The sequence below is a fragment of the Astatotilapia calliptera genome, unplaced genomic scaffold (genome assembly GCF_900246225.1).
Source record: "Astatotilapia calliptera unplaced genomic scaffold, fAstCal1.2 U_scaffold_5, whole genome shotgun sequence".
NCBI lineage: Eukaryota > Metazoa > Chordata > Actinopteri > Cichliformes > Cichlidae > Astatotilapia > Astatotilapia calliptera.
Window position 1 is genome coordinate 680,577 of NW_020535789.1, and position 16,987 is coordinate 697,563.

Genomic DNA, 16,987 nt, shown 5'->3' on the forward strand with positions numbered 1-16,987 from the left:
CAACAGAACAGGGGAAACAGTGGATTTAAACACCTGTTGTTGAAAACTCAAAACAGATTTTGGCACAAAATGGAGAATCCACTGTGTGATCATGTAGTTCAAAGTTCAGGCTGGAACTGAAACAACAACAAAAGTGAAGAATCAGGAACAAACACACACAAACACACAGACAGTGAGCACACAATAACTAAGAAAAATCAAGTTACAGAAAGCAAATAAAAAGACTCATTTACACCAAAGAGTGGGGCTGTTACCGAGCTGGTGAGCTCAGGTAGAGTGAAAGAAAACTGCGTCTGAGCCAATGACCTGAGATTGGACACTGAATTATTATTAATATTAATAAATTTTCCAGTTTACCTACATTAACATTTCTAAGTGTGCCAAAGAGACACATAAACATGAGCTCATATTAGTTCCTATTACAGAGGATCATATTTTTTGTTTCAAGGTCAACACACACACATAATTATTATTATTTTTTACTCCTGTTTTACTGCTGTCTTCAAACTTTACTCATAAAACCAAACCCAATAATATCTGTGTGTTTCTTCAAAGTTGCTGAAAACTGAACAGAAGCTGCAGTGAAAACAAACAGAGGAACAAACTCGCTGATGTACCCTGACCTCAGGCAGCAGGGCATGACGGCTGTGTTTGCATATGAAAGTAGACTTTGTTCAGTGTCCTGTAAGGGCTGATGAAAAAAGTACAGAGTGACAGAAGGACACACGGCAGATGTACGTATTTTATCTTTCATTTATTTTTACTGTAATTCTGTGTCTTCTGTCCTGCTACCTATGAATTATTAGCCAGTCAGCTATCTGGTGAACGTGGTTAAATATTTCAGTCAGTGCACATCATCATGTGAAGCTAAGACCAAATCAGCTGATTATATGGGATAATGTTGTCCTCTGAAAGGGGCTCGTGACCACAAAACCTTTGAGAACCTTTTTACTGGACTGAGGAGGCTGAAGGTTTCCCACTGCAGGCAGAACAGACTCTGTTGGAAGGACTAAAGGTGAGACATGAACCATGAATTTGGTGTTTTGTGTTTTCAGACAATCAGATGATGGTTTTATGTGCTTTGACAAAACTGTTAATGCCTCTGGGTGATGAGCTCTCTGTGTAGTTTATCATGTGTCTGATTTAGGTGGCTGGATCATTTCTGACTTTGTCAGGACGCAGAGCCCTACAGTTCTTAACATAATTATTATTCGATTAAAATGTTTTACGCCATTTAGTAACTGCATAATTTATGTTTAGTTGTTCAAACCCTTTACTTGATGGATGAAATTCAGTAGCCAGGGGCAGGAAATTCAGCAAAACATCAGAACAAGGCAGTGTTTAACCAGTTTAACCAGTTTAACCAGTATAACAGTGTAGGCGTGTCATCAGTACAGTGAGCACCTGTATTCAAATCAGGAACGTATAAGAGAAAAACAAGGAAGTGAGCTACAGAATAGTTTACTTAAATACAGACTCAAACTCCTGAAGCATAAAGTGGTGAAAGTAAGACAAAACCTTAATAGAGAAAGAACAGAATCAGATCTTCTCCCGGTGCAGACAGCAAACAGCTGCAGACAGACAGTGTTCAGGAAGATGATTAAAAAGTGAATCTTTGATCTGATTTATATCATGTAAGTTTTTTATGCTTTTTATTATTTGTTTTCTATGTAATCTCCTCTTTAAAAAGTTTAATCATCACAATGATTGTTTGTTGACTCTTTCAGATTTTTGTTGACAAACAATGAAACCTTAATTATAATATAATATAATATAATATAATATAATATAATATAATATAATATAATATAAAATAATATAATGTAATGTAATGTAATATAAAACTATTATTATAATTAAACAGGTATTTGATAGCGATACCTTATTGCTATCAAATATCTCAATAAACAGAAAAAAATAAAATCTGTGTTTTATTCTCACTTTTCTCTCCCATCAGGTGACTGCAGGTTTTTACCAACATGGAAAGGTATCACACACAAAACCTCACATTATCGTCACTGCTAAAAGAACAAATACAGAAATGATTTCATACCTGCAGTAACTCTACAAAAAAACTGCTCTCTGTTTTGTTAATTCAATTTAACCCTGCAAGGTTTTTCCAGCGTATGTTCCACCTGGAGATTAAAAAAGTGTATATATATAACCCTGCCTTATTCTTTTCCTCACTCCTCAGACCAGACTCTCCTGAGCCTGAGATCAGACCCAGATCTCCACAGGAAGATCGCCCTGACTTTAAAAGAAGGGAACTGACTCCTGATGAGAGGTAAGACTTAACAAAATGTTAAACGTATCTTAACTCCATGAGTAAACAGTGAGAAGGTTTGGTTTAGTAATTTATTTATTTATTTATTTATTTTTAACTTTGTTCACAAAAAGAAGAAAAGACAGTTGGATAAACAAACAGACTAAAGAGAACATTGTGAAGAGCATCAAACTTTTTAGCCTTACTGTAATATTATCACTGTGACTAGCTCCAAGTTTATCCTACTTTTTGTGTCAGAAGGCTAAAAATGTAATTTCTCTGTTCACCAGGATCACTGAGACACCAGATGCGCTTGAACCTGAACCTGGACCCAGCTGTGTGTCTTTGAAGAGTGATCGGTCAAAACATTTCATCACCAACTTTAAAGGAAGAAAGTCTGCTGCTGCTGCTGAGGAGTAAGACATTTCACATTTACCTTACAGCTCTGTGGTACACCTGGCCTCAGTCCTGAGATTGAAGAGCTCCATAAGTGAGGCTGCTAACTTAAAAGAAAAATAAATCTATTTTAACAGCCCTGCATCCCCTGCACTGGGCATCACACTGATTATAATTTATGTGGTAATCAGCAGGAATGTGTCAGCAGTTAGTTTGACTCTTTTGACTCTGATGCAGTTGCCAGTTTTGCATAGGAAGGTGAAATGATCTGCAGCTGTATGTGTGGTGCTGGATGCCACCATATGAGCTGATGGATTTCTCTAAATATTAAATAATTCTCATAATTCATAGTGACACACCATCACCATGACAATCGTCAACAAAACTAATAAGGACAACAGCAAATCTTTTTTTTTAAACTTGATATTTACATTACATTCAATTGGGGTGGCTGTAGCTCAGGTGGCAGAGCAGGGCAACCACTAATCAGAAGGTCGGTGGTTCAAACCCAGGCTGCCTCCTGGCTGCCTCCTGGCTGCATGCCAAATATCCTTGGGCAAGATACTAACCCCATGTTTGACTACTGGTTTTGGTCAGAGGGCCCTGTGGCGCCTGTGTCCAGCAGCCTCGCTTCTGTCAGTGCGCCCCAGGGCAGCTGTGGCTACAATGTAGCTTGCTATTGCCAGTGTGTGAATGACTGAATGTAGTGTGAAGCGCTTTGGGGTCCTTAGGGACTGAGCGCCATACAAATGAAGGCCTTTTACATTACCATACCATTTACATTACATTTTTCACCAGTGGTTCCTTTTTATATGACCTCCATGAAATAACATGACAAAATGAGTCATGTAGTAAGATGATCATTTTGTTGTTCAGCATCTGGACACTGAACACCACAGATGTAGCTGATTCAAAGTGTCATCTTACGATTTTTTAATTTGTGTATTTTAAGTTTTTTTACTCAGAAAAAAGCTTCAGCTGCTGTAAGATGCTCTTCCCTGGTGTTTGTATTTTTAAAAACGGTCAAATTTAAAATGAAACACTTCAACACATCAACACGAATCTGACTTTTTTAATGTGATGATGCAATGTGCAGGAAATATCCATAATATGGTCATTACAAGAATACTGGTACAGAACCATCACTGACCTGTTAGTTTTGGACTAGTGGAGTTAAATAAATAAGTCTATAAATTAACATAATAGGTTTGTTACAGCACAGTTGTGCTTGTTTTAATCAGGATGATCATCTAACAGTAGAAGAAGAAATCGTTGGCTTGTATTTATGTGGTAAATGGTTCTAATTTCTTCATGCAGATGAAAATTAGCCCAAGGCTATAATCTGGCATATTTAAATTTGTTAAAATGTTCATTAATATGTATTGCCCCTCTTTCTAAAAAAATAAAAATAAATAATGATGTCTCCACAGAGCTGATCAGGAGAAACTGCAGCATCAAACTGATCTGGACTCAATATTTAAGGTTTGTACATGTACACCAACCTCTGTTTGTAATTGTTTTCATGTTGCACAGTACAATCTTCGTCATAAAATTATGGCAAAATTCCAGAAATAATTCAACAGGGAATTAATTTTTTACTTTATTTTTATTTATATAACACTTTTCAAAGCAAAGCTTCAGCATAACTTTATAACACGACCTGAAAATAAGGTGCAAGTACCCTTTACTTACGTGGAATTTGCAGGAAACTACAGGGAACATAAGATGTAAGATGTACTTAGAATTATTTAATTTAATTTATGTTATTATTTTATTGTTTCCTGTAAAATGAACATAAGTACAGGGTATTTTTGTTAAATTGAAAACACACACAAAACAAATCTGTGAAAAATTATTTTTACTATGAAGATCTGATTTTTGTGAATTCAGATTGTGTTGCTTATTTTCCAGATACTGGAGGGAAACATTATCATGTTTGTGAAGGACGAGCTAATGAAGATGCAGAATGATCTGAATCCAGATTATTCAGAGTGTCAGAGGGATGAAGAGGAGGTGTTGGACAGTGAGGAAGAGAAGCAGAGAAGGAGCAGCAGAGAGGCATTTCTGAAACTTGCAGTTAACTTCCTGAGAATAATGAAACAGGAGGAGCTGGCTGACTGTCTGCAGAGCAGTGAGAGGATTTCTCTTCATAAATTCAGTCTTTACAGGAATGAAATTGTCACATTTTCTATAATCATAACACTCATGTTTCTGTTGCTTTCCTGTAGAAAATCCTGATCCACTTGGTGAGAATACTTTTAAATGTAACCTAAAGAAGAAGTTCCAGTGTGTCTCTGAGGGGATTGCTAAACCAGGAAACCAAACCACTCTAAATGAGATCTACACAGAGCTCTGCATCACAGAGGGAGGGACCGGAGTGGTCAACACTGAACATGAGGTCAGACAGATTGAAATGTTCTCCTGGAAACCAAACAGACCAGAAACAACAATCAGGTGTGAAGACATCTTTAAAGCTTCGACTGGAAGAGACAAACCAATCAGAACAGTTCTGACCAAAGGAGTGGCTGGCATCGGGAAAACATTCCTGACACAAAAGTTCACTTTGGACTGGGCTGAAGACAAAACCAACCAGGACATCCAGTTCATGTTTCCATTCCCATTCAGAGAGCTGAATTCACTGAAGGATAAAAAGTTCAGCTTAGTGGGACTTATTCATCACTTCTTCACTGAAATCAAAGAAGCAGGAATCTGTAACTTTAAAAAGTTCAAAGTTGTGTTCATCTTTGATGGTCTGGATGAGTGTCGACTTCCTCTGAACTTCCACATCACTGAGATCCTCACTGATGTTACAGAGTCCACATCAGTGGATGTGCTGCTGACAAACCTCATCAGGGGACAGTTGCTTCCTTCTGCTCACATCTGGATAACCACACGACCTGCAGCAGCCAATCAGATTCCTGCTGAGTATATAGACATGGTTACAGAGATCAGAGGGTTCACTGACCCAAAGAAGGAAGAGTACTTCAGGAAGAGACTTAGAGACAAGGAAGAGGCCAACACCATAATCTCTCACATCAAGACATCACGAAGCCTCCACATCATGTGTCACATCCCAATCTTCTGCTGGATCACTGCTACAGTTCTAGAGAGTGTGTTAAAAACCAAACAGGCTGGAGGAAAGCTGCCCAAGACACTGACTGAGATGTACATTCACTTCCTGGTGATTCAGACCAAACTGAAGAACATCAAGTATGATGGAGGAGCTGAGACAGATCCTCTCTGGAGTCCAGAGAGCAGGAAGATGATTGAAGCACTGGGGAAACTGGCATTTCAGGAGCTGCAGAAAGGAAACCTGATCTTCTATGAATCAGACCTGACAGAGTGTGGCATTAATGTCAGAGAAGCCTCAGTGTACTCAGGAGTGTTCACACAGATCTTTAAAGAAGAGAGAGGGCTGTACCAAGAGAAAGTTTACTGTTTTGTCCATCTGAGCATTCAGGAGTTTTTAGCTGCTCTTCATGTGCATCTGACATTCACCAACTCTGGTATCAACCTGCTGGAGGAAGAAGAAACAGCCTCAGTGCAGACTGATGAGTCTTCAGTAAGACAGTTCTACCAGAGTGCCGTGGACAAGGCCTTACGAAGTCCAAATGGACATCTGGACATGTTTCTCCGGTTCCTCCTTGGTCTTTCACTGCAGACCAATCAGAATCTCTTACAAGGCCTGCTCACACAAACAGGAAACAGCTCACAGATAAATCAGGAAACAGCTCAGTATGTTAAAAAAAAGATGAATGGCGCTCTCTCTCCTGAGAAAAGCATCAATCTGTTCCACTGTCTGAATGAATTGAATGATGACTCTGTAGTGAAGGAGGTCCAGCATCAACTGAGTTTAGGACAACTGTCTAAAGTTGATCTCTCTCCTGCTCAGTGGTCAGCTCTGGTCTTCATCTTACTGTCATCAGAAACAAGTCTGGATGTGTTTGACTTGAGGAAATATTCAGCTTCAGAAGCGGCTCTTCTGCATCTGCTGCCAGTGGTCAAAGCCTGTAAGAAAGCGCAGTAAGTATCCAGTTTAATCCTGGCAAGAGATTGCTTTAAAGCGTTTATTTCAAAAGTTTGGAAAGTTCACTGCTATTCATGTCTTTCTAGGTTAAGCGGCTGTAACCTCACAGAGAGAAGCTGTCAAACTCTTTCCTCAATTCTAAGTACTCAGTCCTCCAGCCTGAGAGAGCTGGACATGAGTAACAACAACCTCCAGGACTCAGGAGTGAAGCTGCTTTGTGTTGGACTTGGGAATCCACACTGTGTGCTGGAAACTCTCAGGTTAGCTGACTCTTTGTTTCAGGAGATTTGGATATTTCACAACAACTGTCATTATTTTATAGATTTAAGATGTTGTTTCTCTTCTGGTGTAAGCTCTGAAAGAGCACAGTAGAAGAAAAAGACACACACACACACACACACACACACACACACACACACACACAAACATAACTTTATTTATGTCTGTCCATCATAGTATAAAATAAAATGTAATAATATTTTTTCCATGTTTTTAAACAGAGTCCTTAAAAGCCTTTTTTAACCCTTTACAGCCGATCGGAGCGGGCACGCTCTGTTTTGCGTAACTATTTTTAAATCCCGGTAGCTCTGCAACCAAGTAAGCTAGCGCAATAATTTTTTTTGCATATGAAACTGGAGGAGTTGTACTTACATCTTATGCCATCAGCTTGTCCTAGGTCACAGTTTCCTTCCACATATAGCTTTGCAAAAACTGCATAAAAATCACTTGCAGCAACAAAAACATGATATTCCAGAAACACGCTTCGCCGATCCATCAGCTGTTTGTAACACTTCCTACGTCCATCAGCGCGAACTATCACATGACCGCATGACCTGCCCGAAACCGGAAGTGACGTCATTTTGCGGAAATGTAGTTTTTTACGATCGGGGCCTTATGAGCTTGTGTTTTACTTGTTATGTGTTTTAAAAAGTTATGTTTGACTTTATGACTTTCTGTGTCGTTTCTGGGATGCTTAAGACTCATATTGCACTGCTGGAAATAGTTTATTTTGATGCATATGCTGTTATTTTGCAAATTTGCACTATAATATTTATTTTCGTTTTTCCTGCAGTATATAAAAATTGGTGTATTTCAAAAATAAAACTATGAAGACACTCAAAATAAATTTCCTGTGGTGGGAAACTAGTTTGTGTAACTTTTTTGTATTTACAGTTTTGAGGGATAAGCCTCTTAAATTTCTCTAACTAGAAATATATGTTAAAAAAACAAAAACGATTTTCAATTTTTTTGTAGTTTATTGCACTTTTTTGCAATTTATGTAATTACTATGCACCTAATGCAGACATATTATTAAAGTTTGGGCTATAATGGTTGTATTGATGTATAGCAACTTGAAATGCTCCCAAAAATGGCTCCACAGCATGTAAAAATATAATATAAGCTCTGGCGAACTTGGTTCTATGGTAGGTCTTAAAGGGTTAAAACTACTTTAACTGAAATCAGAATCTGTTCATATGACTGCATGTACATCATCAAATGCAGAGCAGTTCCTTACATTGTTGTATGTGTTTTAAGGTTGTCAGGCTGTCAGATCACAGGAACAGGCTTCACCTCTCTGGCCACAGCTGTGCGCTCCAATCCCTCCTTTTTGAAAGAGCTGGACTTGAGCTATAATCATCCAGGAGACTCAGGAATGAAGCTTTTGTCTGCTCAACAGCAGGATCCACATGTGAAACTGGACATACTCTGGTAGGAAAACAGGAAATAAAGCTGAAAATATATTTTTTTCTCCAACATTTTGTAAGGAAGAGCAGATATTTACTTGAATTCATTTAAGGGTTTATTGTAACCACTGACCTGATGGCCCGTAATATAGTCTGTATGTCCAGTCAAATGGGCAACTGTGTGGCTGAATGACTCAGAACCAATCACAGTAAAGCTCATCTGTGAGTCAAAATCACAAAATCAATCATCTCTAACATTTTCTTGTCTTGCTGGTCAAAGGTGGTGCTCAAACATATCCCAGCTGTCACAGTCTTTGCCAAGCAGTTGCATACTGTGATATAATTCACAATAAGTGGTCATCTTGTTGATCTACTTGAGCTCAGTGGGTGAACAGGCGACCATATGCCGTATGGCCGGAGAGCAGTAGACCTGGGTTCAAGCAGCCTTTTGCTGCATGTCTTTTCATCTTTCTCTCACCACTTTCCTGTCTATCTACAATATATCTATCCAATTATGGACAAAAAAGTAAAGTAAGTGATAACCTTAACTCTAAGTTTACCTTAACCTTTAATTCAAGAGAGAGGCACAACTGACTTTTTTCAAATTAGTTTTTGCTCTGTATCAGATCGATTATTTTCTTTGTTTACAGACTGCCAAGTTTTGAGAAAATAATTGACTAAAAACAAATAAACAAGGCTGGGATCATGATGAGTTAGGCCTCAAACAGTGTTTAAAATCAAATGAAATAGGCACCCACAACCTTATGACTGCATGACCTTGCAACCTCATTAAGGTTGAAAATTGAGATTGTGCATTTCAATAAAAGATTGAGGTATTTACCCCAATCACATCCCATCAGGATTCATCATCATTGCCCACGAGCGTTGCTCTCTCTCATTGTGTGTAAAGGTCGGCTGTGTGGCAAGATTAGTTAGACCCAAAATGCAGGACATGAGAAACAAGGTGATTAAAAGGAAGCTTTATTGCTGAGCTTAACAAAATACAAATTAAAGTTGCTCAGGAAATGCAGAAATACACAAGGAGGAATACACAGCTTGAGGGAGAATGTAACAAATAGCTTGGGATGGGACCCTTGATACTGATGTTTGAAACTGTGTCGATCTTATGAAGTTCAGTTGTTTTACTACACTGCTTTAAAGTGTTGCTCACAACACCAACATCACATAACCATCGTGTTATAGGCCTTCTATGGGGTCTATTTTATACAGAAAAGTAGAGACTGGAGACATAAGTTGTGGAGGCTCTTCCTTGTCTTTCTATTACACAGAATTTTATACCATTGTTTTCTGTTCATTTATACACACGTTCCTCTTTCCTTCAGTCATTCCTCTTGTGACAAAAAAACATCACATTCAATCAGGTTCACATGTTAAACACACTTGGTCGCATTGTTTTTTCCACAAGTATAGATCTACAAAATAATGATCTTATATCAGTCTTGTTATTTACAATAAATCTGTAACTAAATCCTGCTTCTGTCCAGCTTCAACAATATCTCTGTGCAGTAATATTAGCACTGCGAATAACCTGCTTATTATAACTGTTACAAACTCTTTATACCTTAAAAGATTAAACACTATATTTGCAAACAATAAACAAACATATTCTATAGTTGTCCAAAAGTAAATATAAACCAGTCTATTTACATTTAGCAATATAATGAGTAAGAATGAGGTTATGTTGAAATCATCAACTGTAAAACTTCTACTAACATCAGGTTAAAATGATGTCTCAGAGCTACATGTGCTACGAAATAAAACAGATGTAGTAAGACCCACCACCTCTTTACACTACAAGTGGAATTGTGGCGACGCCACACAATTTTCATAACCTCAACTGAAAAGTGCAATACAGCAGTGAACCAAAGGCTTTTACATCAGTAAATGTTTCCAGCAGATTACAACTGTGACCATACACTTGTAGGTGTCACAATAGCCAAGTGAGGTTTTGATGTGTTTAACCCTGACAAGTTCTGACAAGTGTCTTTTGTCATAGTTCTTGGTCTGCGATGGGGGGTTTGAGTTTATTTTGGGATTGTTGACACTTTACTTTATTAACCTCTTAAGCCCCTTAAGCCTAACTGATCTCCTGCCTTTTGCCCCCGTATCAAGGGGCGTTGGGGTTTAAGAGGTTAAGATGATTTAGGTTTGGGTTTTAGTTTTCCTAATGTCTTTAAGTTTATTCATGTGTCCCCCAGTCATGTCTTTGTGTTTCATCTCGCTTTTCTGTTCCCGTTTTCCCCTCCATGTGTTTCTTTCTATGTCTCCTCTGTCTGTCATGTCCATCCATGTGTCTTTTCCTCAGCCATTATGTCTCTTTGCCTGCTCTGTGTCCCTCCCTCTCCCCCTCTCTGTCTCTCGCTCACTCCCTCTCCCTCCAGGCCTCGTCTCCCTTAGTTGTTCCCATGTTTCTCTCCTTGTGTTCAATCCTTTCTACCTAATCTGTCATGTCCATCCCTGTCTGTTTTCTCCCCCGGCCCCTTTGTCAAGCCTTTGTCTCTTGGTCTGTGTCTCAGTGTGTTTCCTGTTTTATTTTGACAATCTCAAGTTCTGTGTTCAGTGTGTGCAGTTCTGCTTCCTCCTGTCAGATGACACCTAATTCGTTCCTGCTGTGTTCACCATGTTTTTCCACTAGAACAAGTGGGCTTTTTTCCGTTATTTTGCAAATGTACACAGCAAATCCAGCATGTCCAAATTAACACTGTCGGATTTGATTTCAACACTATTAAAGTGTCTATGGGTCCACACCAGAGAGTGTTAATTTAACTCTTTTTGGAGAGTTGGTACGTTAACTCTGATTTAGTGTTAAACACCAAATCTGTCTGGAGTTGATAATTTAACACTTGGTGTTAAGAGTTTATATATTAACTCTCAAAGAGTATTTTAGTTTAACTACGTAAGAGTTATCTTCTAATTCATTCTAAAAAGCGGGAATTTTACTGTTCTGAACTTCTAGAAATTTCTTTTGGAAATAAACATTTACTAAAAAGACGCAATGGTTTTTGAAAAACATTTATTCTGAACTGTGCACCACAATTTCAAAACATTTTCTGAAAGATGCAACAGTGTACATGTTCTCACTTTCATTAGAATTGTGTTTATCAAAAGGTCTGACATGGCAAATGCAAATAACAGCATCTCATCACTTATTTCTTCAATACAACATGCATGTCCTTCATTCATCACTTTGTGGAACTTCAACGCACTTCTGCTCTCCCCCATATTCCATCTTCACAAGCATATCCTGTGCGGAGATTGAAGAAAAATTAGTTCACACTAATTAATGGCACAAAAAATCCAGTAAACAATTGCAGCACAGTAAAAAAAAAAAAAAGGAATCCTCTTTGAGCCATTACTTGTGTAAAGTATTTTCCCGAAAGACAAGGACACAGGCAACAGGTAATACTGAACTAAATGTAAAACCTCAACCTTTTTCATTTTTACCTAAACCGTGTGCACAAAACTCTGGAGGGATCTATGCTAACGTAGAACCCAGTCAGGACGTCAGCTACTGCTGTTTGCTCGTTTGTTTGTTTTTTATGGGCGATCGTTTTCAGGCTTCAAGTAGCACCATTATACCAACATTCCACATTCTACACATTGTTTTAGGTGTATTTGACCAAAAGTTTGACTGAAAATTGACATGCAAGCTTTTTTTCAAGGCTGTGGTATTTGCCCGCAAACAATACCTTTCAGCTAGCTAAAACAGAATATTATGCTATCACTGAGCAACATGGCTAATGCCTTTCACACAGCTTTGTCTCAACTCCAAAGAGCCACAGAAGTAAAAGCTAATAGAAATAATTGAAACAATCTTTGAAAAGATGACTTACCAAGCATGTCAAACAACTCAAATATGTAGAGCAAAATGTTCTGAAACGGCTTCACTTCAGCTTCGATTGGAGCCGTGCTGGGGGCGGAGTCTGTGAATTTACTCTGTTGGTGTCGTAGCCCCTCTAGGAGTTCAGAGTTAAGAGGTCAAGAGTTAATGTTTCCATTGTAACACCTCCAGATTTGACATAGAAACACTCATTTTTAACACTCGATTTTAACTACTATCATTTTACTCCTCAGAGTTACATTAAAAGAATCAAGTCAAAGTCAAAGTCAACTTTATTTGTCAATTCTACCACATGTACAGGACATACAGAGAATAGAAATTTCGTTACTCTCAAACCCTATGAAATAGCAAAAGAACATTTAAATATAAGAGAGTGATTATGAAATGCAAGTAAAATAATTAAAAAGTAAAAATTTAAATAAATACAATACAATTATACCAAGAAAGCTATACAATATACAATATACAATATTCAAGTAAGGGTAAATGACATTGAGTGTAAACCAGGCAGAGTAGTGCAAATAGGCAAATAGTGCAAATGGAGATTTAGTAATGTACGGTAAGAGATAACAACAAAGTCTTATGAGGTAATGGCAGTCCAATGCTCCACAAGGTGACTGGTAACTGGTGCAGGCCAGTGAGTGAGTCAGAGTGTGTGTGTGTGTGTGTGTGTGTGTGTGTGTGTGTGTGTGTGTGTGTGTGTGTGTGTGTGTGTGTGTGTGTGACAGAGTTCAGTAGGACCGTGGAGGAGAGAGGGGAGAGGGGGCAGAATCGGGAGGGAGTTAAGCTTCCTGACAGCCTGATGGATGAAGCTGTCCTTCAGCCTGCTGGTCCTGGCCTGGAGACTCCGCAGTCTCCTCCCTGACGGCAGCAGCTTGAAGAAGCTTTGCATTGGGTGCGTGGGATCAGCCGCTATGCAAAGGGCTTTTTTAGTGAGACGGGTGCTGTAAATGTCCTGGAGGGAGGGGAGAGAGACACCAATGATCCTCTCTGCAGCTCTCACTATGCGTTGGAGGGTTCTATGACAGGACGCATTGCAGGTTCCAAACCACACAGTGATGCAGCTCGACAGGATGCTCTTGATGGTGCCTCTGTAGAAAGTGTGCATGATGGGGGCTGGTGCTCCTGCTCTTCTTAGTTTGCGGAGAAAGAAGAGACGCTGCTGTGATTTCTTGGCCAGTGCTGTGGTGTTGTACGTCCAGGAGAGATCCTCTGTGATGTGCACACCCAAGAACTTGGTGCTGCTCACTCTCTCCACAGACGCTCCGTCAATGGTCAGAGGAGCATGTTGGGTGTGCATTCTCCTGAAGTCCACAACAATCTCCTTCGTCTTCTCCACATTCAGAGAGAGATTGTTGTCAACACACCACGTGGCCAGGCGTCTCACCTCACTTCTGTAGTCGGTCTCATCCCTGTTGCTAATGAGACCCACCACCGTTGTGTCGTCAGCAAACTTGATGAAGAGGTTGGAGCTGTATGATGGAGTGCAGTCATGGGTCAGCAGAGTGAAGAGGAGGGGGCTCAGCACGCATCCCTGCGGGGCCCCCGTGTTTAAAATGATGGTGCTGGATGTATTACTGCCGACCCGTACGTAGAATGTGACTCTACTTAGAGTAAAATTAACTCTACTTTTGCAAGAAGACTATTAACACCAAAACATTTAACACTTTTGAATTTGCTGTGTACCATTTATAAGGTTGGTGAAACCTGCAGTCAGCTGAGACTGAAGAAGTCACATGGATGGGTGACAAAACGTTTCTCCCACTGAAAACGCAAAGTCCAGATAAACAGAATTGATTTTTTGATATTATGTAACCCTTTTGTTTCATTTCCCTTTATTACCAGATGTATTGCCATACATGCCAATGTTTTGGGTCAGATTGTTTTCTCAGACTTAGTCTCAGTCTGGAGCCCCAAAAGGTTGATTCTGTTCACCTGGATGTAATGTTTTCAGTGGGACAAATGTTTTGTCACTCATCCAAGTGACTTCTTTAATCTGAGCTGACTGCAGGTTTCCCCAACCTTATATACAGTTCAATGCATAATGACTGAAACTAGCACATGTGAACAATAGGCTGTGAGGAGTTTCCCACTGAAAACGTTACATCCAGATGAACAGAATCAACCTTTTGGGATTTACTTACCTGGATGATTGAGCATGCATCAAAACATCTCAGTCTGGAGCTTACGTGTACCGTTACACCAATAAATGCAGAACCACCCTAATCTTTGGAACAGGATTTTGACTTTCCTACTGTAAAGAAAAAAAAAGTGAAGCAAGTAGTAGTTATTTATGCAGAGCAGATATAGTCATGTGAGAAAATTAAGAATTCATCTTCAAAGTATTCCTCTTAAGTTATTCAATTCCTACTCATGCCTAAGCGGATGCTACAAGTGTGAACTGTTTTACACAGTGTCATTTATACAGGATTTTGGCTTTTTATTTACACGTCTAATTGTTTTTCAATTTGCTCAGGTTGTATTTAGGTAATTTAAGAACCTTGTACAGACCAGTTGGTTTCTTTTTTAAAAAATTTACTTTGATATATAAAACCATAGAACTGAAAGTGCATTATCGTTTTCATTTTATTATGGGATAAAAGGAAACAAGATTATTTCTCTAGAAAAGATTACTCAGACTATATAAAGGCATGTTTTCACACTAAAAGATAAAGTTCTCATTTCAGTGTGGAGCCTCAAGGAGTCCAGTGGATGAGACCAGGTCTAAGGAAATGTGAGTATTTTTGATGTATCAGTTCTATTTACACCATGTTGTACTGTGTTCACATTTTTTACACTTTAGTTGTACCTCTGCCAAATATATGTAATCATGAATTTTACAAAAAAGTTACATATCTTCTTACTTACTTACTAAGTAGAAACCAATTTCTGATGGTAACACACTCTTAAAAAATCAAAAACTTTTGCATACCGGATCTTCTTCATACATTAACATGAAAACCATGCAAATAAAATTAAAAGTGTTTATTACAGACCATTTGCACTGTGTCTCACTGTCCCCTTTAGATTTCTGTGACCTGACGCTGGATTTAAACACAGCACACAGGAACCTCAAACTGTCTGACAACAACAAGAAGGTCACACAGGTAAAAGAAGACCAGCTGTATCCTGATCATGATCATAGGTTTCATCACTGGCCTCAGCTGCTCTGTACCAATAGTCTGACTGGTCGCTGTTACTGGGAGGTCGAGTGGAATGGAGAGGTTCGTATCAGTGTAGCTTGTGTAGGAATTGGACGGAAAGGAGACGGCGATGACAGCAGGTTCGGAAGGACTGATCAGTCCTGGAGTTTCTACTGCAGTGATGATGATGGTTACTTTGGAAATTACAATTACGCATCAATAGTGATCGCTGTCCCCTCCTCGATTGTCTCTCACAAATTAGCAGTGTATGTGGACTACCCTGCAGGCACTGTGTCCTTTTACAGTGTCCTCCCTGACAGACTGATCCACCTGCACACTTTCAACACCAAATTCAATGAAGCACTATATGCTGGGTTTCAATTAAAGTCACCTGGCTCCACTGTCTCTCTCTGTGACGGCTCAGAGTGAATTTACTGCGACAAGACACATTAGTGTGGAGCACCCAAAATTTAGTAATACATGTACAATGACAATAAAGAGCTATTCTACTCTATTGAGCTTCATTTGTTTACCAAAAATGCTTCTAGATAAATTATGACTTTGTACTTTGTTTAGTTTTTTTTAACTTTCATCTACTGAAACTACTTGACCTGTTAAAGGTTAAGTTTATCTTTGGGATGATGAGCGAAATGCATCTCTGGATCCTCCAGTATGGTGATGCTAGAGCAACCAGGTGTTTTTTGTTTTGTTTTGTTTTTTTAATAATAGGCAGTGAAATCTCAGAGCATTCTCATTCCCAACACACAACATACCGATGATTTGTCACATAGCATTGATATGTTACGTGTTGTATAAATGCACACTTCATGTGTCAATTTGTATTTTATTCATACATTTGTTATCACAAGAATAAAATCTGTGACAGAGTTTCTATTTGTGTGTTTAATTTTTAATTTATCTAAATAAAGCAAACCCTCACATATTCATGGAAATGAAAAACTAGAAAACAGCTGTCAGTTTAGAAAAAAAGAGAGAAGCTACTTGTTCCTCTGTTGCCAGAAGAGGTCACGACAGTGGGTGGTTCAACATGTTTGACTTTGCTGAGTTTTACACATGATGCCCTCCCGGACCTAAAATCAAAAACAGTTTCGCACTAATGGTAAATGGACTGGTTGTTACACAGCACTTTGCTACGACCCCAAAGCGCTTTAAACAACATGTCCCATTCAACCAAACACTTTCTTCTATGCTTTTATCTAACCCCTAACACGGAAGCATTGGAGAGCAACTTGGGGTTAGTATCTTGCACAAGGATATTTGGCATGCAGACTCGTGTAATCAGGGATCAAACCACCAACCTTTCAGTCAGTAGACTGGCTCTACCTCCTGAGTTACAGCCACCACTGAAGTCTAATAACCTGTTTTAGAAGAAGCTGGTCAGGATAGTATGGATTTGTTGGCATCTTCACTTAAAAAAAGGTTGGTTTTATGAATGTAAATGTAGAGGAGTGGAGGCTGATGTAAAAGTACACTGTGATACAGCTCTGAGGTATTTTAAAAGCAACTTATGTATAACAGTAGCAGCAATCTGCAATGTGCACCTACTTTCTATATGTACATAACTGGCCTATTATTTACCAAACAGATTGA

The 16,987-nt window shown here is 38.9% G+C and overlaps 1 protein-coding gene across 1 annotated transcript; it reads left to right on the top strand.

Moving 5' to 3' along the window:
• Positions 1-645: 645 nt before the first annotated feature.
• Positions 646-16,219, top strand: LOC113018234 (protein NLRC3-like). Its single transcript, XM_026161301.1, has 12 exons — positions 646-734; positions 916-1,015; positions 1,958-1,987; positions 2,195-2,284; positions 2,554-2,679; positions 4,090-4,141; positions 4,571-4,790; positions 4,888-6,682; positions 6,773-6,946; positions 8,223-8,396; positions 14,921-14,967; positions 15,261-16,219. Exons 3-12 carry the CDS (start codon positions 1,980-1,982, stop codon positions 15,803-15,805), a joined length of 3,231 nt encoding a protein of 1,076 aa, XP_026017086.1. The 5' UTR covers positions 646-734; positions 916-1,015; positions 1,958-1,979; the 3' UTR covers positions 15,806-16,219.
• The last annotated feature ends 768 nt before the right edge of the window (positions 16,220-16,987 follow it).

Excerpts from the sequence above, each read along its gene's own strand:
- LOC113018234 (XM_026161301.1), top strand. Across the intron at positions 4,142-4,570 it reads ATCTGGACTCAATATTTAAG|ATACTGGAGGGAAACATTAT; the intron begins GTTTGTACATGT and ends CTTATTTTCCAG. Across the intron at positions 14,968-15,260 it reads GAGACCAGGTCTAAGGAAAT|ATTTCTGTGACCTGACGCTG; the intron begins GTGAGTATTTTT and ends TGTCCCCTTTAG.